This window comes from Syngnathus leptorhynchus, chromosome 17 (genome assembly GCF_054491065.1).
Source record: "Syngnathus leptorhynchus isolate UIUO chromosome 17, UIUO_Slep, whole genome shotgun sequence".
Taxonomy (NCBI): domain Eukaryota; kingdom Metazoa; phylum Chordata; class Actinopteri; order Syngnathiformes; family Syngnathidae; genus Syngnathus; species Syngnathus leptorhynchus.
This window is the reverse complement of record NC_141211.1, coordinates 6,117,403-6,139,910: the sequence shown is the minus strand read 5'-3', so window position 1 is coordinate 6,139,910 and position 22,508 is coordinate 6,117,403. Positions and strand designations below refer to the sequence as shown.

Genomic DNA, 22,508 nt, shown 5'->3' with positions numbered 1-22,508 from the left:
ATGACAAATGGGCTACAATAGTGCCAAAATGTACACTGATGTGCTGTATTTAATTTTGATAAATTTTCATCCCCTTGGCATTCAGTTTTGCTACTGTACTCTTAAGGCTTTTGTATTCTACCATAACTGATCATTGTGCCTATAAACATCTGACTTCCAAAAGCAGCCTATCAAAATTTAGGTCATCCACATTCAATGACCTTTAAAACATAATAAAAACCATTGTGCAAGTATGACACAAATATATTGGCACCAACAGTGCTTCAAAAAAGACCCCATTCACTGGCAGAAGAGGATATTATTTATTAATATTATGTACAATTTTACCATCGTGATATTCAGATTAAAGTTTGAATACTGGCTCCTGCTTCATTCAGACTCGTCTCACTGCTTTTACTTTTTAGCCACGTTCTCAAGTTACTTTTCCCCTTATCAATATTTTCTAGTTATAATCCTTTAAGTGTATCTGAGGCACAAGGGAAGAACATGGACAAATTAAGTGTAAAAAGAACTAAAAAAGAAAAAAAAAGGAAGCACTGAATATGGGGTATAGCTATAAAAAACGAAAACATGTTTTAATTTGAAGACACTTTTTTGGAACCACTTTATCTGACTTTTTTTTTTTTTTCCTCACAATATCACTGACTCTTTTCCACATTCTCCCGAAAAGCAACACAAGTGGCACTGAGACAGAAAGTACACAGTAGAGTAGTATTCGTCTTAAGTGCATTTTGGACTTCATTGTAAACAAAGACAGAATTGTCCTTTTGACGTCTTCTGAGCTGTGTCTCTCAGGGGCGGGGTTGGGTGGGGGGGGGAACATTTTAAAAGGCTTCAGGTCATAGTTGTGTGTTTTTTCCTTTTAATATAAGAAAGCTGGAGATTTAAATTTGGTCACATTGTGTTGATGTTTTTTTTATATTTTTTTTTAAATTATTATACACTGTGTTGTGTTTGAGTGTAACCTCGCAGCTGCAGTTTTTGCACTTGAGTCAGCTGAAGGTAGCACGTGCGTGTGTGTGCGCGTGTGTGTGTGCGTGTGTGTGTGTGTGTGTGTGTGTGTGTGTGTGTGTGTGTGTGTGTGTGTGTGTGTGTGTGTGTGTGTGTGTGTGTGTGTGTGTGTGACTAAGTCTTCATACTATGTCTTATGTAGCCTACACTTGTTGCACTTTGTTGGACCTTACATACAGTGCAAACACTTGTGTTCCAGGAAGTGTGTGCATGTGTGTGTCTTCCTTTAGTTCCAGATCTTAAGGAAGCTGTCCCAGGACCCGGTGGACACAGCCATGCCATCATCAGTCACACCCAGACAGCTCACACGATTGTCATGGCCGGCCAAGACTCCTGGAGGAGGGTCGGCACAGACAAAAGGAGACTTGTTAACGTTCAAATGTTTTGCTCTCCAGACTCGAGCTGAGACGTCTTAACCCCACACAGAACACAGCGGGCCTTGTGTTTCATGGTACTTCACAATCTGACACCAAAATAACGCTGTAAATGTGTAAAAATGAAAGACTTTATTGTCTAAAGGCAAATTATTTACCGCCATTTTGCCCTAAATAATTTATTTAACGCAAGGATTTTGATGACTTTATGATTATTTGCATCTTTCCTTGGGTTCCGATTCAATTCCGCATTTAGTTTTAATCTATTACAGTATATTCATTTGAATTTGTCAAGCGGGAATCCACTTTACAGTATATTTTTTGTGGCCTGCAAGGAGAGCTGTTTATTATTTTCATTACTTTTAAAATATGCACAATTTTCATTGGAATGTGTGTAGATTTTTTTTTTTAAGTACTAACGTAAGAATATTTTTTACGTGGCACATAGATGTACACTCGGTTATTATAGTATTAATATTTACAGCCCAGAAATGTTTTTCATATGAACATAATCGGCATTTTTCGGTTACAAACGAAACGCGAGTAGCATTGTTGTACTTATTCATATGTTTGACAGTATGTTGATAATCTATAGGTGTTTTTCATACAAGTATTTAGTTTAATGATGAATTTTCTAAAAAAAAAAAAAAAGATCAGGTACGTCTGTGAAATATGTTCTGCACCCACCTGCTCTGTCTCCCTTCATGGCGTCCCAGATGTTGCAGTTAAAGTCATCGTAGCCAGCCAGCAGCAGGCGGCCAGAGCGGGAGAAAGCCACTGAGGTGATGCCGCAGATGATGTTGTCATGGCAATAGAGACTGAGTTCCTGGTCCGCACGCAGGTCAAACAGCCTGCAGGTGGCGTCGTCGGAGCCCGTGGCAAAAGCGCTGCCGTTGGGGAAGAACTAAAAGAGACGACGCCTCGTGAGGTAAACGGATGACTCCATCGATAAACATTGAAGGATCATCTCGAGTCATACTAGTCATGGAGCCATTGTTCAGACACTCACACAGATAGCGTTAATATCCGACTCGTGTCCCGTGAAGGTCTGTCGACACATGCTGTCCCTGATGTCCCACAGTTTGACCGAGGCGTCGCACGCCCCCGACACAAAGGTGCGCAGGTCGGGCGCCAGAGACAGACTCATGACGTCGCCCGTGTGGCCAGAGAACACCGTGGTCTGCTGGCTCGTCTCGATGTCCCACAATGCGCTTTGGGGCAAAGAACATTGAGGTCAGATGACGATAATTGAAAAAAGAAAAAAAAAAGAGTTATGGGAATGTGTACAACGTATTGAACTCACCAGGTGGTGTCTCCTGAACTCGTGATGATTTGATTGTCGTCGATGAAACGGCAACATGACAGGTAACCTGAGACAACGCATGTAGAAAACGTGATGCTTAGTTAACATTTACCTCACACACTGTTTTTGCTAGTCGAACTTGGCCTGCTCTAATCAACCAATCAGGTGACGGAACAATTCTGACATCAGAGCCAGCTAGCCATCTATTTTCCATATGGCTTTTTTTTCTCTTTCGGGACCCGGGTGAGCTGGAGCCTATCCCAGCTGAATTTAGCTGTGAGGCAGGCTACGCCCTGAACTCAATGCCAGCCAATGGCAGGGCACTTACTCCATATAGACAAACAACCGTTCACACTCACAATTACGCCTCTGGGCAATTCAGTGAGCCTTCCATGCATCTTCTTTTGGAGCGTTTGACACGCAAACTGTACATGGGAAGACCAGGGCCCAGATTGAAAGCCCAACCTCCGAACTATGAGACGAATGTGCTACTTGTGCACTGGGTGGCCACTAGCTGGCCCTCAGATGTGGATTTGAAATCTGATTAGTGAATACAAAAAAATAAAACCATTGCTAATACAGTTATATCGGATAGCACTGCGTAGCATCCGTAGTGGAGTAATTTGATTGACAGTTAAGCAGGGCGTGGCTTCAGTGCATTCAGCAGACGCGTCCAAAGTAGTCAGCAAAGAAAATGAGGCATTTATCCAAGGTGTGACGTTTATTTATGCAAGTACGTAGTACGTGACCCAGCGATTAATTAGGCCACATCATTTATTAAAGCAGCAGACCCTATTTAAAGAAATAACCACGCGCTGCAATTCCTCACATCTAGATGACATGAGGTAACATCTCGCCTCATTACCAGCCAGTGATTAATTAAGCATGTGAATCAAAATCTCCATCTTCACGAGCCAGCCAATCAAAGTGCGCTTGGTTCATCAGATTAAGGACAAAGCTCTCTCACCTGTATGCCCAGGTAGTTCCCGGCTGATGCGGACGTTCCCCTCACGTGTTTTCAGGCAGTAGATGGAGCAGATGTTATCAAGGCCTCCACATGCCACGTAGTTCCCGGATGGGGCGTACGCGCAGGTCATCACCCAGGAGGAGCGCAGAGGGATGGCGTGGATCTTGGGAGGGAGAAAAAAAAAAAAAAAAAGGTGACACGTAATGCAACATTTGGGATAGCAACGAGGGAAACAACGTAGACTGTTACTAATGTAGGGAATTGACGGAAGATGTCAGGAGAAGTGTTACGACTGTGCGAGTGTACCTTGTTAGTGGTGTAGCTGTCCCACACGATCAGTTTGCCATCTTGAGAGGCGCTAACAAGAAGCCTGCAGAGACGCACATTACCTCATATGATCAGCACTCACTTGGGCTTCTTCACAAAGCACAACGCAGTGATTACTGCAAATGCTTTCTTAACTTTTACAAACATCTTAGCAGAATTCACTCCCCCCCCCCCTTTGTATTGAACACTTGCGCAATGCTCGATTAATCTCATGACTTCTTTCACCCTGTGCATCATAACAAACGCATCTAGCGCACACTCATAAAACAACAATAATCATGAAAATTGCACTCTGTAGACCTGCAGACCTTCATCAAGGTTGCAATCGATTTGACTCATTTCACTGAATATAGTGAGAACCAGCAAACGTTGGGCCCACCTTGAGTCTGACCCCCAATGCATGGCATAGATCTTAGCAAGGTGGCCTCGAAGGGTGCGTCTTGTTCGCATCTGTATCCGCCCCACTGGATCCAGACCAGCAGTTATCTAGGTAACACACGAGGACACAGATTTCTAAAACAGGACAACAGGATCTCCTTTTTTTATTTTTACTCCATGCTCTTAATTGGATTTTCTTATCATCAGTCATTCTGTGTCACACCTGTGTCAAGGTTGAATCTCCACATGCTTTCCTAGCATCCTGTAAAACACCAAGAAGGAGGGATGAATGAAACAAGTCATCGCACAGCATATACTTTACAGTAGAAAGGAGAACCGTTTGTGATTCAAAGAAATACTCAACATACTCGTATCTGGTTCCTCAGCTGCTCGGCCTCCTGGCGAAGCTGCTCCAGCTCACTCATTTTGGAATTTGGTCTCGATGCGGCCTGTTAGTTGGAGAAGAAGAACATAAGAGTCCAATCTCTGGATACAACATCAGGTACACTTGCACAGTTGAATGATATCCAATGCATGTATAATATATGGCAGGGATTTCCAAGAGTGGGGCACAGGCTCCCTCTAGTGGCGAGTCACCGCCTACCATTCAGTTGTATTTCACTTTTTAGATCAATTCATTTGCATTACAGTTTCAAGATACATTTGAATCATTCAAGCACAGTTTTCTTTCTACCTGTGTTTAAGCACAGTATAATATAAAACATAGATTTTAGGAATAAAATCTGTTTTTTGATCAACACTTACTAGCTCTACTATTCGCCTGTGTTTTAATGTTAGTCATGATGGAGGTACTTTAGACCCACATTTATTTTTAGGCTGTACTTGGTGAAAAAAATTGTTTGAGAACCATTGCTCTACAGACAACTGCAGTGGAGTAGTGCAGAGGCAATAACTTGTTTTGTGTCTAAACCTTTTTGCATTTAAATACGTAATTTGGCTGACCGGACACCCATTTAGGTACACCTGTAGAGTCTATAAATAGGAGCTCTATATATAAAAATAATACTATACCTTTTTAATAACAAAAGGTAATATATATGATGTAGAACTGCCAAGCATCACCCAGTTAAATGAGACAACGAAAATATTAGATTAAAAGTCGATTAAAACCTCTCTGACAAACATGTTATATTTGCAAAGGCAGAATTTGTCATATAATTTATATATTGAATCTCATTATGTGTAACTAACAAAGTGTCTGGTGAGTGGTTCATCTAATGATTGGCTTTCCTCATCCCTGATCTGGACATTAGATAAAAAAATAAAATAAAACCATGTTTTTTTTTTTTAATCTCTAACTACGAGTGAGGATAAACCCTGTAATCTGTTTACAACGGTGCCTGCACAGATTAAGATGCCACAGAGCCAGTGAGAATCACTAGCAGGCAGAAGATGCTGAGGGACCACTCCCACAAAAGCCGAGGGGACCTGTAACACTTGTGTATCAAGCCGGGATGCACTATTATTAACTAACAAGGTTAATCTATCTTGGAATGGAGGTGGATTTAAATCCTAAATTTACTTGAGGCCAACCGGGGTCACCATAATACACTGAGAATTGCATATTTGAATCAATCATGTGGCTTAAATTCTTGACAGAAATTGAAACTATACACCACGAATAATAGATTCCAAAAACGTGTGTCACCACCTGACACCTCTGCTTGTGTAAGCATTGAAGAGCTGAGATGTGCAGTTACCAAAATGAGGCCTAGCAAACATCTAATGGGGGACAAAATGACCCGTTTTTAACATATCTCTTTTTTTCTTTTTTTTTTAACTATTGGCATCTTTGTATGAATGCATGATCCGCTCAGGGCATTTTTTTTTTTTTTTTTAGCTAAGAGCACGCTGCCCCACCCCTTTGACTTGCACACCATGGTTACATCTGCAGCTGGAGGAGAGCCCACAGCGAACATGAAGAGTGTAATGTCAGGGATAGTGAGGCCCAGATTCTTACCACAGTCAACACGAAAGCAAAACGAAAAGCACGGGAAGAGGGAGAATGCTCCACACTTCATTCAAAATGGACAACAGGCCCATGGAGGCAGTCATAGCAACAAGATGTTTTTCAATGCAGATGGTTAGAGCACCATCATCATCGTCGTCATCGTCATCATCATCATCACCCAGCCATTTTACACATTGAAAACTGGCCTATGCACTTTAATGATTTGTGGCTACCTGTTAATTCCACCGATGCTCCTCTGATTGTCGTGGAAAAAGCCAACTCCCTTTAATGAATAAATTTAATATATATAGATATCCCGCTGTTTTTAACAATAACTATTTTCTCTCGCGTTGCTTTATATATGTCCTAAAAAAAAAAAAGGAAATATGCAGAGAAAGATGCACACGAAGAGGCGTCAGTGGGCAGGCACACGGAGGAGGAAGAGGAGGAGGTCTTCACACATTTCCACACAAGAAAAAAAAAGAGAGCAAAAAAAAAATCTACAGCTGTTGCGTAGCGGTTTTTCCCCCTTTTTCACGCCGAACAAGTCCACGTCAACATGTTGATTATAGATAAGCTCCACTCCGGTTCACGCTCGCGTCAAGCCAAGGAGCGTCAAATAGCACTCGCTCGTTTTTTTTACTCGGATTTTGCTCTTCGTGACGTGATCTTCATTTCCTTCCTCTCTCAGTGGTTTCCTCCTCCTCCCTCCTCCTCGACACCCCCCCCCCCCCCTCTCTCCTCCCTCCCCTTCATCACTCGACTAATGTACAATAGAAAAGCAAACCTGCAAAAAGCGTCTCGTAATACGATAACAAAACCATATTTTTTTGTTTGTTTCCTACCAGGCAATAATCAGCCGTGTCGTGTTTGCGAGTAGGTTTTTTTTCTCGTTCTAATTACAAGGGAGCGGGCAGATATCACGAGGTTAAGCCTCTGCGCAGCAAAGGGATCTGCAAATATTCAACCAACAAATGCATGTTTGACACACCCTTTAAATGTTATTTCCCATTTGAAGATCAAGATAATGCTGTGATACATATACAGTAAATGGCCTTCCAGACAGACTTCAATTTGTGGTCACATCAGCTGCCCGGACCCACTGGGGTTAATTGCCTCTAACTGTAACTGTTCTAGTTTTTATTCCAACACAAGCACATGAACTAACAAAGTTTTAATCTGCATTTTCCTCGACTGGTTTATCATATGGTAGTTGTCATATTGTAAGAATGTGGATGACATTTCAGAAGACTAGTTATTTTTGTCATGGTCTTTTATTTATTGTGCATAGTTAAACAACTCAGCATAGGGCGCCTTTGTTTAAAACCACCCAGTTTTTTTTACGTGAGATTCAAGATCAGAGTGGCCCCTTTGCGGCCCGCTGGGCAGGTTTTGCCGAGGGCTGCATTTGGCCAGGCGACTGTACCTTATCATGTGACCAGTAGAGCCCTTGCAATCTTCTATTTGAGTTTAACAACAACGCCCCCTGGTGTGTGAAACATATCCAACTTAACACATACGAATTTATTTTTACTGTGTTGGAATAAATAAATTAATCAAATAAGTAAATATAAAATATATACATAAGATAACAAATACATATTTATGTAGGGTTAGGGTGAATCAAGAAATACGTTTGCGTGTCTGGTTAGGACGTAAAGGGGCGTGGCTAACGTCGAAAAGTAGCGTCGAAAAGTAGCGTCGCACCCTTTAGTTAGTCACATGGTCTGTTTTCCCCTCTCTCGTGACAGTTTCGAGCAACCAGGCGTGTCATGCCGCCGTGTTGTTATTGGGCATCTTCCTGCACAGGCCCCAGCTCTCAGCTCGGCGCCGATCACCGGCCCGGGACGGCAACAACCAGCGCCAAGTGGACCTAAGGCGGACGTTTACACGCCGGAAGTGGGCTACTGTTTATCCAGGGACGGTCGCGGTAAGTCTAAGAATCCTCACCGAGGAATGCTCTCTTGCACGAGCCCAAATGTACTTCCATTGTGGACGTTTCAATGTCACTTTTGATGATGCAGTTTTGTTTTAGGTTTGAATTATTTTACGCCTTGTGCCGCCGAGCTGCTTTCACTTCCTGACTCCATAACAACACTAGCAAGGGAGCACTTCTCTCAATGCCTCTTGAAAATAGAAACTTTTTAACGTCCAAATCCGCCACCGTTCTGCGTAAATGTGACAGAATCGATTCTAAACGCGCTACAAACTAAGGCAGAGGGACCACTAGATGGCCTCTGTAGATAGTTCCAGGTGCTTTGTATCAACATCTGGACGGCATGTTTAGTTTTAGCATCAGCAAACAATTGAGGTATCAGTAACTACCGTACATGAAACCAGTTACATCCCACTTTGGCATGTTTTCTATGACTCGCTTCTATGGCTGCAATTGAAACTACCTGGCCACGACAACAGTGGTTTCCAATTCTGGGTCCACCACAGAATAATGATGTCATCATCTGATTTAAAAAGTGAGGGACCAGTGTCCCAACAAAATAAAGATACTTAGCTAATTACTCCTCTTTAGCTTTGGGTGAATTAAAAACTCTGATATAATTAGTACTTATCACATGAAACCCTTGCATGTGTGCTTTATTTCTTTTTCTGAATGCTTCTCTCATGTAGGTGACCTAAGGCAAGGGCCCTTTTAGAAATGATGCATATGATTCTATATATGGTAAAGTCTGCATACTGGGCCCCCAAAATATGAAGAACAGACCAGGAGATACTTTACTCCAGTCCTGCTTTACTATTTGAATGATGTCGGAATCTCAAGTAGAAGAGAATTTTCATGTCTGGTGTCATGACAGTTGCTGCTTAAGCAATTGGAGGGGGGGGGGGGGGCTTGCATTGCAACAAAAAAGGAAGAAATACACACCACCAAGCTCTTTTCTTTTTTTTCTTTCTTTAAGTTTAATGTCAAACGAGACACGAAGCTGTGAGTCAGCTGGCTCCAAATACCAAGCTGAGGTGTGAGCAGTTTTTCTTTATTAGCGCAACGCGTCACAAAACATCACAAGCTGGCTGGCCATTCGTGCGAGTGTGGAATTGTTTCATCTTGGCTTCGCTTCATGGAAGCAAATACATTCTGCTGTCCACCCAGGCTGGAAATAAGAACAAAATGTGGCTCAAATTGATTGTGAAGGAGTAACATGACTTGTCAAATGCATTTTAAAATCAGGTGACTGTTGTCACAGGATGTTGGTTAGTTAACTTTCTTAATCAGACTGTTAGAACTCATCAACATTTTAGTTATATAAAATCACATTTAAACATGCTCAGATGAGCCTAATCATATGTAATAAGTCACGGAGTGGTCATAATGTAAGTTATTGTCTTTTTCAGGAACCTCTGAACATGTGACAAATTGTGGGTCAGTCATTTTGAGGAAACTAGATCACATTATACGGAATCTTTTTTGTTAAATGTATCATGTAGTGTTGTGGTCCAATGTTAGAAAATGACAAGATATGATATGGAAGGAATATTGCGCCAGTGGTGTGGCACATTCTTCAAAAACTTGTTTTCACATGTCTAAGTTAGTAGCAGCCTCCACAAGGTGCTCTTAACATGATTTGTTTTCAAAATTTGATTTCTTGCTTATTTTCATCCTGATTTCTGTTCCACAGGGGCCAAGTAAGGAAGCGAGCATGTCGAACGAGCGCACCCCCCTCGTCTCTTCAGGGGTGTGCGGTATGACCATGGCGGTGGCGACATGCGGCACCGTACCGGACACGCCCCCTGACACCACGTCTGCGATACCGAGTAAAGAACCTCGAAAGCTCAACACGTTTTTCGGCGTGATGGTGCCGACCATCCTCTCCATGTTCAGCATCGTGTTGTTCCTAAGAACGGGTGAGCTGCGAAAACTTCAGCGGAAATATTTGTGTGTACTTTGGTTGACTTGAGCTCCTCTTTTTTTAGGTTTTGTTGTTGGTCACGCGGGGCTCCTCCAAGGCCTTCTGATGGTGATGGTTGCCTACTTCATCATCGCGCTCACCATCCTATCCATCTGCGCAATTTCCACCAACGGGGCCATACAAGGAGGCGGCGCATACTGTATCCTTCTTCAAATTGTATTTCTGTGCCGAGCCTCTTGTGTCACAAAAAGCCTGACTTCGTTCATCAGACATGATCAGTCGATCGCTGGGACCCGAGTTCGGCGGCAGTATCGGCTTGATGTTCTTCTTAGCAAAAGTCTTTGCGTGTGGAGAATACGTTCTTGGTCTGGTGGAGGCTATTCTTGATGTGTTTGGCATGGATGCCGGTAGGATTTTTGTTGTTTTTCAATTATCTGTAACATTTAAAAAGATTTATACGTATCGTTGAAGAGCCTTTGCATTCTTGATTTCTTTTCAGAAACGTCCATGTCCGAAGGCATGCGCGTGCTCCCTCAAGGCTACTGGTACACTGTGCTCTACTCTTCGGTGGTCCTCCTGCTGTGTCTGCTGGTGTGTCTGGTGGGCGCCCACATCTACTCCCGGATGGCCTTCGGCATCCTGCTGCTGGTCAGCGTATCGCTGCTGTCCGTCTTCATCAGCGCTTTGGCCGTTAAGCCTCTGGATTTTGTCATCAGTCACACGGGGCCTAGCAATCAGACGCTACGTTACAACGCTAGCTACACAAGCTTTAACGTGACAACGCTAAAGAACAACCTGGGCTGTGAGTATTTCAAGGTGTTTTAGTCTTTTGAAATGTTGACATGCACGTGTCACACTTTTGCCCCGCAGCTGGTTACTCGTTGGACTACAGCACCAACTCGGTCATGTCGTTCGCCACCGTGTTTGCCGTTATGTTCACCAGCTGCACCGGAATCATGGCCGGAGCCAACATGTCAGGTTATAAATATATATATGATATCAGTGTATCAGTATGGCGCTCTAGTAAAGTGGTATCGGATGTTATGGTATCGGATCGTTTCTTAAATGAGTACAAATACTTGTACATCGACACTAACTTCTAGATTGTTGTTGTCACTGAAGGGGACCTGGAAACTCCCAGTGTGTCCATCCCTAAAGGAACCATCGTGGCCGTCATTTACACCTTCATTGTCTACATCCTTTTCTTCCTCTTGGTCAGTGCCACTTGTGACAGGTGAGAAACTGAAGCCAAACTTGGATTTTATTCCACGTCACTGCTGTTGTAAATTATGATTGATTTTTTTTTTCCTCTCTCTATAGAACTCTTCTGATTCAGGATTATGGTTTCCTCCAGAGAATTAACATCTGGCCACCTTTTGTGACTATTGGGATATACTGTGGTGCTCTCTTTGCTGCAATGTGCTCCATGATAGGAGCGTCCCGCATTCTGCATGCTCTTGCTGTGGATCATCTCTTTGGTACAACCTAAGCTCACCAAGAAGACTGCACCATTTTTATCCAAATTCATTTTTTTCTAAGCAGATATTTGTTTCTTTATTTTATTTTTTTCAGGTTTGCCATTAGCACCTGCTACTATCACCACCAGATCGGGGAACCCATGGATGGCGGTGGTCTATACGTGGGGACTGGCCCAGGTTAGTGGGCTCTCTGTTTTTTTTGTGGGTTTTTTTTGGTGGGGGTGTTATAACTTGCTTCTGCGTTTGCATTGCAGTGTGTGGTGTTTGCAGGCCAGCTCAATGCCGTTGCCAGCTTGGTGACGGTTTTCTACTTGCTTGCCTACGCAGCTGTTGACCTGGCCTGCTTGGCTCTCGAGTGGGCGTCGGCCCCAAATTTTAGGTACTCAATGTAGACTACAGGGAAGCCAGTCTGCCATTTTCCTGAAATAATCGTCTGCAGTCATTTTATATTGCCAAGTGTGACAATCCTCAAGCCATGGGCCTGTGTGTGTTTGGAAATTTGTAATTAATTCCCAAAAGTGTTGGCCTGAAAATATATAGTTAAGTTGATGGCAAATGATCAAAAACAGACTTCTGTTTGTCTTTCTGATTCTTTTTACAGGCCAACCTTCCAGTTTTTCTCCTGGCACACGTGTCTGCTGGGGATCCTGAGCTGTTTAGTCATGATGTTCGTCATCAACCCAGTCTACTCATCGGGCAGTATTGTCCTCCTTTTGGTTCTGCTGCTTTTCCTCCACTACCGCTCTCCCACCAGTAGCTGGGGCTACATCAGTCAAGCCCTCATCTTCCATCAGGTACCGTCCACACGCATGGCGCCTCGCTCTTAATTTTCTCACTTTCCATTGTGGTTGTAGGTGCGCAAGTATCTACTGATGCTGGATGTGAGGAAGGACCATGTGAAGTTCTGGAGGCCGCAGGTGTTGTTGATGGTCGCCAATCCGCGCTCCTCCTGCCAGCTCATCCTTTTTGTCAACCAGCTGAAAAAGGGAGGACTGTATGTCCTGGGCCACGTGCAGCTCGGAGATCTGGGTAATGGGAATGGTCTGTGTGGGCCAGCTGCAGCTAACAGCGTTAACTGATTCTTATCTTCTCCTCAAACAGCCCCTCCTACCATGCACACGCACACTCCGCCAATTCTCCATCACAATGACTCGTAACAGTGTGTACCATTCATTCGCTTCCTGTTTTCTTTACGGTTAACTCGGCCTTGTCGGCCATTTTGAGATGATGAAGGTCACTCTGATGACAATAAGCAAATGGTGCATTGTGTAAATGATTTCACGAAACAGGAAGTCATAAATACAATGCTCATTTGTCCTGTAGATTCAGACGTTTCCATCTACTGTACAGTAGTCTTTCTTTCACGTCTCATGCCCCCTAGTGGCAATCAGGGGTAGTTGTGATGGGTGCCTGTAGTTTCTCAAGAGTCACAAACAACCACACGTGCTCGTGGTCAACCTCTGTGATAATGAATCAAGATCTTGTCCGTCTTTCAGATTCCCTGCCATCAGACCCCGTGCAGCAGCAATACAACTTCTGGCTGAGCTTAGTGGACAAGCTCGGAGTGAAGGCCTTTGTAGACCTGACGCTCTCGCCGTCCGTCAGACAAGGAACGCAGCATCTCCTACGCATCACAGGCCTCGGTAAGAAAAGGAGTTGACAAATAGCCGAGAGTTGAGCGCAGTATTCACTCTGCGATGTTTGTGTTTCTCTTCCAGGCGGCATGAAGCCCAACACTCTGATTTTGGGTTTCTACGACAGCTGTACCCCCGAGGACTTCTTCCTTCAAGACACCGCCTTTTGCGGCACGTCAGCAGGACAAGGCACAGACGGCGAATATAACTTTGGGGTTGACCTGCCTTCACTTCAGGCCCATTTCCCTCCCGTCCGACACGTGGAGAGCCCTCGCTGGCTCTCCCCAGAAGAGTACGTAGGGATCATTTCCGACGCCATCAAAATGAACAAGAACGTGTGCCTGGGCCGATATTTCTTCCACTTAGAGGGCGAAGGGAAGCAAAGCAAAGTGGACGGTTCGGAGCGGACCATCGACGTGTGGCCTCTCAATCTGCTTCAGCCGAGCTGTCGCGATTATCAGGACGTGTGCAGCCTTTTTTTGTTGCAGATGGCCTGCGTGCTCAACATGTCCAACAAGTGGCGCCACGCCAGAATGAGGATCTTCCTCAACGTGGAGACCGAGTCCAGCGACCAGGGATGGGTGGTAAACGAAGAGACCTTTCGAGAGTTGCTAAAGAAGCTTCGGATCCGAGCGTCCATCGGGATCGTCCCGTGGGACTCGGTGGTGCAACACCACGCTCAGATGGGTACCGAGGAAGAGAGCCACGTCCTCTCTGACCACTTCCTGTCAGCGGTGAACTCTATGTTGACGGAACACAGTTCCCAAGCTGCTGTTCGCTTCCTGTATTTGCCGCGGCCGCCCGCTCATCACAGCCATTCCCAGACATACTTGGCCCAGCTGGAAGTGGTGACCAGCGGTTTGGGTCCAACGCTCCTCATCCACGGCGTCACCCCAGTGACGTACACGGACCTTTAGGTCTTTCCTGACTGCTTCTAAGCACTGGTTACACATGGATGCAAAGCATGCACTCAACACACACTTCATTTGAGCCATATCATGTGGTCCAATACAAACAATGGCTTAAATATTCAGCACTTACAAAATAATAATGCTTTGTGTTCGCAGTGGTCCTTGTTTTGCATTTAACAATTTATGTAATTTTTGTACAGCTCTTGTATTGTTGGAGGTAAACCATATTGGAGTGTCCTGCTGTATATTCAAAACTGTTTGTTACTGTCAGTCAAGTGTAAATACTTGATTAATTCACATTGCCATAGGATACGTTACAATTTTCACACACTCAAACTGCTTTGGTGATTAAAACAATGTTTACCGACCTAACAGTACAGTACAGTTTTCAAGTTCAGGTTAAAGGTGTTGAAGAGCCTTGAAAACAAGACCACAATTTTGACCAATACGGGACCGTTGCCTAAATATTGCCACATTTTCAGGGATGTCATTCATAATTTTGTGGTATTTAAAAGATATTATAATGGGGCATTATCTGTTTTAATGTATTTATTTTTTCGCAAGACTAATCTCTTGCAAAAAAGTGAGCCTTGTGTTTGCATTGTTTTGCTTGATACAAAACATTCTAATTCAGACTAAGATGAGACCAGGACCAATTATGGCTCAAATTTGGTCAACATTGTACAACAAAGTGAAATGTTACTCAGTTACTTTAACATCAGCAATGAAGTTAATGCAATTTTAGTGTGTTATCCATTGTGTTTGACACTGCGTGTTACTGCACTACAAACAAATTGCCTCAACCAAGGTTCCGTGTGGTGTGCATTCCAGTTCTTTTAAGTGAGCTGAATCTTTAGAATCAGTTCACTCCCCCCCACACACACACACACACTGATCCTTTTTTTTATTTATTTTTTTATAAATCAAATAATCAAAAATCCGGTATGAAACCCCGGGAACGACCCAGGACGCGCTGGGCTGGGGAGAAGGAAGTCTGGGAGTCCCTCCTAAAGCTGCTACCCCTGCGACCCGACCCCGGAAAAGCGGAAGAAGGATGGATGGATGGAAATAATCAAAAATCCTGGTCAAAGTTTCACGGAAAGTGCAAAGTGCCACACCCACCCGCACCCCCACTTTCTGATTGGGTGTTTGATCTGTGACATCACTCGGGCACTCCATTAGGTACACCGCCATTTTCAGGTGTTTCTAATAATAGGCAACTTCATTAGGGAAAAAGCTTAAGTGAACGTGAAAAGTGCCACACCCGCCCTCACCCCCACTTTCTGATTGGCTGTTTGATCTGTGACGTCATTCGGACACTCTATTAGGTACACCGCCATTTTCAGGTGTACCTAATCACAGGCCACTTCATTAGGGAAAAATCATGGTCAAAGCTTAAATAAAAGTGAAAAGTGCCACACCCAAACAACCCCCCACTTTCTGATTGGCTGTTTGATCTATGACGTCATTTGGACACTCTATTAGGTACACCGCCATTTTCAGGTGTACCTAATCACAGGCCACTTCATTAGGGAAAAATCATGGTCAAAGCTTAAATAAAAGTGAAAAGTGCCACACCCAAACAACCCCCCACTTTCTGATTGGCTGTTTGATCCATGACGTCATTTGGACACTCTATTAGGTACACCGCCATTTTCAGGTGTACCTAATCACAGGCCACTTCATTAGGGAAAAATCATGGTCTTGGCTTAAATAAAAGTGAAAAGTGCCACACCCGCCCTCACCCCCACTTTCTGATTGGCTGTTTGATCTGTGACGTCACTTGGACTCTCCATTAGGTACACCGCCATTTTCAGGTGTTTTGAATAACAGGCCACTTTATTAGGGAAAAATCATGGTCAAAGCTTAAATAAAAGTGAAAAGTGCCACACCCAAACAACCCCCCACTTTCTGATTGGCTGTTTGATCTATGACGTCATTTGGACACTCTATTAGGTACACCGCCATTTTCAGGTGTACCTAATCACAGGCCACTTCATTAGGGAAAAATCATGGTCAAAGCTTAAATAAAAGTGAAAAGTGCCACACCCAAACAACCCCCCACTTTCTGATTGGCTGTTTGATCTATGACGTCATTTGGACACTCTATTAGGTACACCGCCATTTTCAGGTGTACCTAATCACAGGCCACTTCATTAGGGAAAAATCATGGTCAAAGCTTAAATAAAAGTGAAAAGTGCCACACCCGCCCTCACCCCCACTTTCTGATTGGCTGTTTGATCTGTGACGTCACTTGGACTCTCCATTAGGTACACCGCCATTTTCAGGTGTTTTGAATAACAGGCCACTTTATTAGGGAAAAATCATGGTCAAAGCTTAAATAAAAGTGAAAAGTGCCACACCCAAACAACCCCCCACTTTCTGATTGGCTGTTTGATCTATGACGTCATTTGGACACTCTATTAGGTACACCGCCATTTTCAGGTGTACCTAATCACAGGCCACTTCATTAGGGAAAAATCATGGTCAAAGCTTAAATAAAAGTGAAAAGTGCCACACCCAAACAACCCCCCACTTTCTGATTGGCTGTTTGATCTATGACGTCATTTGGACACTCTATTAGGTACACCGCCATTTTCAGGTGTACCTAATCACAGGCCACTTCATTAGGGAAAAATCATGGTCAAAGCTTAAATAAAAGTGAAAAGTGCCACACCCAAACAACCCCCCACTTTCTGATTGGCTGTTTGATCTATGACGTCATTTGGACACTCTATTAGGTACACCGCCATTTTCAGGTGTACCTAATCACAGGCCACTTCATTAGGGAAAAATCATGGTCAAAGCTTAAATAAAAGTGAAAAGTGCCACACCCGCCCTCACCCCCACTTTCTGATTGGCTGTTTGATCTGTGACGTCACTTGGACTCTCCATTAGGTACACCGCCATTTTCAGGTGTTTTGAATAACAGGCCACTTTATTAGGGAAAAATCATGGTCAAAGCTTAAATAAAAGTGAAAAGTGCCACACCCAAACAACCCCCCACTTTCTGATTGGCTGTTTGATCTATGACGTCATTTGGACACTCTATTAGGTACACCGCCATTTTCAGGTGTACCTAATCACAGGCCACTTCATTAGGGAAAAATCATGGTCAAAGCTTAAATAAAAGTGAAAAGTGCCACACCCAAACAACCCCCCACTTTCTGATTGGCTGTTTGATCTATGACGTCATTTGGACACTCTATTAGGTACACCGCCATTTTCAGGTGTACCTAATCACAGGCCACTTCATTAGGGAAAAATCATGGTCAAAGCTTAAATAAAAGTGAAAAGTGCCACACCCAAACAACCCCCCACTTTCTGATTGGCTGTTTGATCTATGACGTCATTTGGACACTCTATTAGGTACACCGCCATTTTCAGGTGTACCTAATCACAGGCCACTTCATTAGGGAAAAATCATGGTCAAAGCTTAAATAAAAGTGAAAAGTGCCACACCCAAACAACCCCCCACTTTCTGATTGGCTGTTTGATCTGTGACGTCACTTGGACTCTCCATTAGGTACACCGCCATTTTCAGGTGTTTTGAATAACAGGCCACTTTATTAGGGAAAAATCATGGTTAAAGCTTAAATAAAAATGAAAAGTGCCACACCCGCCCTCACCCCCACTTTCCGATTGGCTGTTTGATCTATGACGTCATTTGGACACTCCATTAGGTACACCGCCATTTTCAGGTGTACCTAATCACAGGCCACTTCATTAGGGAAAAATCATGGTCAAAGCTTAAATAAAAGTGAAAAGTGCCACACCCAAACAACCCCCCACTTTCTGATTGGCTGTTTGATCTATGACGTCATTTGGACACTCTATTAGGTACACCGCCATTTTCAGGTGTACCTAATCACAGGCCACTTCATTAGGGAAAAATCATGGTCAAAGCTTAAATAAAAGTGAAAAGTGCCACACCCAAACAACCCCCCACTTTCTGATTGGCTGTTTGATCTATGACGTCATTTGGACACTCTATTAGGTACACCGCCATTTTCAGGTGTACCTAATCACAGGCCACTTCATTAGGGAAAAATCATGGTCAAAGCTTAAATAAAAGTGAAAAGTGCCACACCCAAACAACCCCCCACTTTCTGATTGGCTGTTTGATCTGTGACGTCACTTGGACTCTCCATTAGGTACACCGCCATTTTCAGGTGTTTTGAATAACAGGCCACTTTATTAGGGAAAAATCATGGTTAAAGCTTAAATAAAAATGAAAAGTGCCACACCCGCCCTCACCCCCACTTTCCGATTGGCTGTTTGATCTATGACGTCATTTGGACACTCCATTAGGTACACCGCCATTTTCAGGTGTACCTAATCACAGGCCACTTCATTAGGGAAAAATCATGGTCAAAGCTTAAATAAAAGTGAAAAGTGCCACACCCAAACAACCCCCCACTTTCTGATTGGCTGTTTGATCTATGACGTCATTTGGACACTCTATTAGGTACACCGCCATTTTCAGGTGTACCTAATCACAGGCCACTTCATTAGGGAAAAATCATGGTCAAAGCTTAAATAAAAGTGAAAAGTGCCACACCCAAACAACCCCCCACTTTCTGATTGGCTGTTTGATCTATGACGTCATTTGGACACTCTATTAGGTACACCGCCATTTTCAGGTGTACCTAATCACAGGCCACTTCATTAGGGAAAAATCATGGTCAAAGCTTAAATAAAAGTGAAAAGTGCCACACCCGCCCTCACCCCCACTTTCTGATTGGCTGTTTGATCTGTGACGTCACTTGGACTCTCCATTAGGTACACCGCCATTTTCAGGTGTTTTGAATAACAGGCCACTTTATTAGGGAAAAATCATGGTTAAAGCTTAAATAAAAATGAAAAGTGCCACACCCGCCCTCACCCCCACTTTCCGATTGGCTGTTTGATCTATGACGTCATTTGGACACTCCATTAGGTACACCGCCATTTTCAGGTGTACCTAATCACAGGCCACTTCATTAGGGAAAAATCATGGTCAAAGCTTAAATAAAAGTGAAAAGTGCCACACCCAAACAACCCCCCACTTTCTGATTGGCTGTTTGATCTATGACGTCATTTGGACACTCTATTAGGTACACCGCCATTTTCAGGTGTACCTAATCACAGGCCACTTCATTAGGGAAAAATCATGGTCAAAGCTTAAATAAAAGTGAAAAGTGCCACACCCAAACAACCCCCCACTTTCTGATTGGCTGTTTGATCTATGACGTCATTTGGACACTCTATTAGGTACACCGCCATTTTCAGGTGTACCTAATCACAGGCCACTTCATTAGGGAAAAATCATGGTCAAAGCTTAAATAAAAGTGAAAAGTGCCACACCCAAACAACCCCCCACTTTCTGATTGGCTGTTTGATCTGTGACGTCACTTGGACTCTCCATTAGGTACACCGCCATTTTCAGGTGTTTTGAATAACAGGCCACTTTATTAGGGAAAAATCATGGTTAAAGCTTAAATAAAAATGAAAAGTGCCACACCCGCCCTCACCCCCACTTTCCGATTGGCTGTTTGATCTATGACGTCATTTGGACACTCCATTAGGTACACCGCCATTTTCAGGTGTACCTAATCACAGGCCACTTCATTAGGGAAAAATCATGGTCAAAGCTTAAATAAAAGTGAAAAGTGCCACACCCAAACAACCCCCCACTTTCTGATTGGCTGTTTGATCTATGACGTCATTTGGACACTCTATTAGGTACACCGCCATTTTCAGGTGTACCTAATCACAGGCCACTTCATTAGGGAAAAATCATGGTCAAAGCTTAAATAAAAGTGAAAAGTGCCACACCCAAACAACCCCCCACTTTCTGATTGGCTGTTTGATCTATGACGTCATTTGGACACTCTATTAGGTACACCGCCATTTTCAGGTGTACCTAATCACAGGCCACTTCATTAGGGAAAAATCATGGTCAAAGCTTAAATAAAAGTGAAAAGTGCCACACCCGCCCTCACCCCCACTTTCTGATTGGCTGTTTGATCTGTGACGTCACTTGGACTCTCCATTAGGTACACCGCCATTTTCAGGTGTTTTGAATAACAGGCCACTTTATTAGGGAAAAATCATGGTTAAAGCTTAAATAAAAATGAAAAGTGCCACACCCGCCCTCACCCCCACTTTCCGATTGGCTGTTTGATCTATGACGTCATTTGGACACTCCATTAGGTACACCGCCATTTTCAGGTGTACCTAATCACAGGCCACTTCATTAGGGAAAAATCATGGTCAAAGCTTAAATAAAAGTGAAAAGTGCCACACCCAAACAACCCCCCACTTTCTGATTGGCTGTTTGATCTATGACGTCATTTGGACACTCTATTAGGTACACCGCCATTTTCAGGTGTACCTAATCACAGGCCACTTCATTAGGGAAAAATCATGGTCAAAGCTTAAATAAAAGTGAAAAGTGCCACACCCAAACAACCCCCCACTTTCTGATTGGCTGTTTGATCTATGACGTCATTTGGACACTCTATTAGGTACACCGCCATTTTCAGGTGTACCTAATCACAGGCCACTTCATTAGGGAAAAATCATGGTCAAAGCTTAAATAAAAGTGAAAAGTGCCACACCCGCCCTCACCCCCACTTTCTGATTGGCTGTTTGATCTGTGACGTCACTTGGACTCTCCATTAGGTACACCGCCATTTTCAGGTGTTTTGAATAACAGGCCACTTTATTAGGGAAAAATCATGGTTAAAGCTTAAATAAAAATGAAAAGTGCCACACCCGCCCTCACCCCCACTTTCCGATTGGCTGTTTGATCTATGACGTCATTTGGACACTCCATTAGGTACACCGCCATTTTCAGGTGTACCTAATCACAGGCCACTTCATTAGGGAAAAATCATGGTCAAAGCTTAAATAAAAGTGAAAAGTGCCACACCCAAACAACCCCCCACTTTCTGATTGGCTGTTTGATCTATGACGTCATTTGGACACTCTATTAGGTACACCGCCATTTTCAGGTGTACCTAATCACAGGCCACTTCATTAGGGAAAAATCATGGTCAAAGCTTAAATAAAAGTGAAAAGTGCCACACCCGCCCTCACCCCCACTTTCTGATTGGCTGTTTGATCTGTGACGTCACTTGGACTCTCCATTAGGTACACCGCCATTTTCAGGTGTTTTGAATAACAGGCCACTTTATTAGGGAAAAATCATGGTTAAAGCTTAAATAAAAATGAAAAGTGCCACACCCGCCCTCACCCCCACTTTCCGATTGGCTGTTTGATCTATGACGTCATTTGGACACTCCATTAGGTACACCGCCATTTTCAGGTGTACCTAATCACAGGCCACTTCATTAGGGAAAAATCATGGTCAAAGCTTAAATAAAAGTGAAAAGTGCCACACCCAAACAACCCCCCACTTTCTGATTGGCTGTTTGATCTATGACGTCATTTGGACACTCTATTAGGTACACCGCCATTTTCAGGTGTACCTAATCACAGGCCACTTCATTAGGGAAAAATCATGGTCAAAGCTTAAATAAAAGTGAAAAGTGCCACACCCGCCCTCACCCCCACTTTCTGATTGGCTGTTTGATCTGTGACGTCACTTGGACTCTCCATTAGGTACACCGCCATTTTCAGGTGTTTTGAATAACAGGCCACTTTATTAGGGAAAAATCATGGTTAAAGCTTAAATAAAAATGAAAAGTGCCACACCCGCCCTCACCCCCACTTTCTGATTGGCTGTTTGATCTGTGACGTCATTCGGACACTATTAGGTACACTGCCATTTTCAGGTGTACCTAATCACAGGCCACTTCATTAGGGAAAAATCATGGTCAAAGCTTAAATGAAAGTGAAAAGTGCCACACCCGCCCTCACCCCCACTTTCTGATTGGCTATTTGATCTGTGACGTCATTTGGACACTCTATTAGGTACACCGCCATTTTCACACACGTTATGCCGACAATGATGTTTTAATTTTGTATTTGTTGGATTGTAGTTGGTGTTATGATACCGAATGTGTTTTTGTTTGAATAAAAGGTTGGAAAAAGACATCCGTTATGCCGTTATTTGTGGGGACACCAACTCATATAACAACATAAAAGACATACGTATTGTCATATAAAGCAGTTAACCAAATGTCAGATTTTTATGTTTTAATTGGCAAATATAAAAACAAGGAATAAAACACCAGACACGTTTTAACATAAATGTTTATTAAAATAATAATAATCCATCCACCCATCCATACGGCGAGGTGGCACCAGCTTCAATGCGCATTACTGACACCTACTGATTGAAGTC

At 43.4% G+C, this 22,508-nt stretch overlaps 2 protein-coding genes across 3 annotated transcripts; one reads left to right on the top strand and one right to left on the bottom strand.

Moving 5' to 3' along the window:
* Positions 1-25: 25 nt before the first annotated feature.
* gnb2 (guanine nucleotide binding protein (G protein), beta polypeptide 2) lies at positions 26-7,020 on the bottom strand. 2 transcript variants are annotated; one of them, XM_085936469.1, is made up of 10 exons: positions 6,566-7,020; positions 4,729-4,809; positions 4,584-4,622; positions 4,362-4,468; positions 3,962-4,025; positions 3,656-3,818; positions 2,689-2,755; positions 2,395-2,596; positions 2,073-2,289; positions 26-1,344 (listed from the first exon to the last, which is right to left on the bottom strand). In XM_085936469.1, exons 2-10 carry the CDS (start codon positions 4,783-4,785, stop codon positions 1,238-1,240), a joined length of 1,023 nt encoding a protein of 340 aa, XP_085792595.1. In that variant the 5' UTR covers positions 4,786-4,809; positions 6,566-7,020; the 3' UTR covers positions 26-1,237. The 2 variants fall into 2 exon arrangements, with proteins under 2 accessions (XP_085792595.1, XP_085792596.1); XM_085936470.1 differs by lacking the exon at positions 6,566-7,020 and having other exon boundaries at positions 4,729-4,812.
* Positions 7,021-8,095: 1,075 nt separating this feature from the next.
* On the top strand, positions 8,096-15,041 carry slc12a9 (solute carrier family 12 member 9). The gene is made up of 14 exons (XM_085936468.1): positions 8,096-8,262; positions 9,962-10,187; positions 10,257-10,391; positions 10,462-10,599; positions 10,692-10,994; positions 11,063-11,170; positions 11,315-11,426; positions 11,513-11,670; positions 11,765-11,847; positions 11,925-12,049; positions 12,272-12,464; positions 12,525-12,699; positions 13,167-13,313; positions 13,389-15,041. Exons 2-14 carry the CDS (start codon positions 9,983-9,985, stop codon positions 14,219-14,221), a joined length of 2,715 nt encoding a protein of 904 aa, XP_085792594.1. The 5' UTR covers positions 8,096-8,262; positions 9,962-9,982; the 3' UTR covers positions 14,222-15,041.
* Positions 15,042-22,508: the final 7,467 nt, after the last annotated feature.

What these genes read in the sequence shown, in the direction of transcription:
- gnb2 (XM_085936469.1), bottom strand. Translation starts at nt 4,785, where the DNA reads ATGAGTGAGCTGGAGCAGCTTCGCCAGGAGGCCGAGCAGCTGAGGAAC. An exon ending in GAGATTCAACCTTGACACAG is followed by an intron (nt 4,469 to 4,583) that starts GTGTGACACAGA and finishes TGTGTTACCTAG; the next exon opens with ATAACTGCTGGTCTGGATCC. An exon ending in AGTTCAGGAGACACCACCTG is followed by an intron (nt 2,597 to 2,688) that starts GTGAGTTCAATA and finishes TTTGCCCCAAAG; the next exon opens with CGCATTGTGGGACATCGAGA.
- slc12a9 (XM_085936468.1), top strand. Translation starts at nt 9,983, where the DNA reads ATGTCGAACGAGCGCACCCCCCTCGTCTCTTCAGGGGTGTGCGGTATG. An exon ending in GCGTCGGCCCCAAATTTTAG is followed by an intron (nt 12,050 to 12,271) that starts GTACTCAATGTA and finishes TTCTTTTTACAG; the next exon opens with GCCAACCTTCCAGTTTTTCT. An exon ending in AAGCCCTCATCTTCCATCAG is followed by an intron (nt 12,465 to 12,524) that starts GTACCGTCCACA and finishes TTGTGGTTGTAG; the next exon opens with GTGCGCAAGTATCTACTGAT.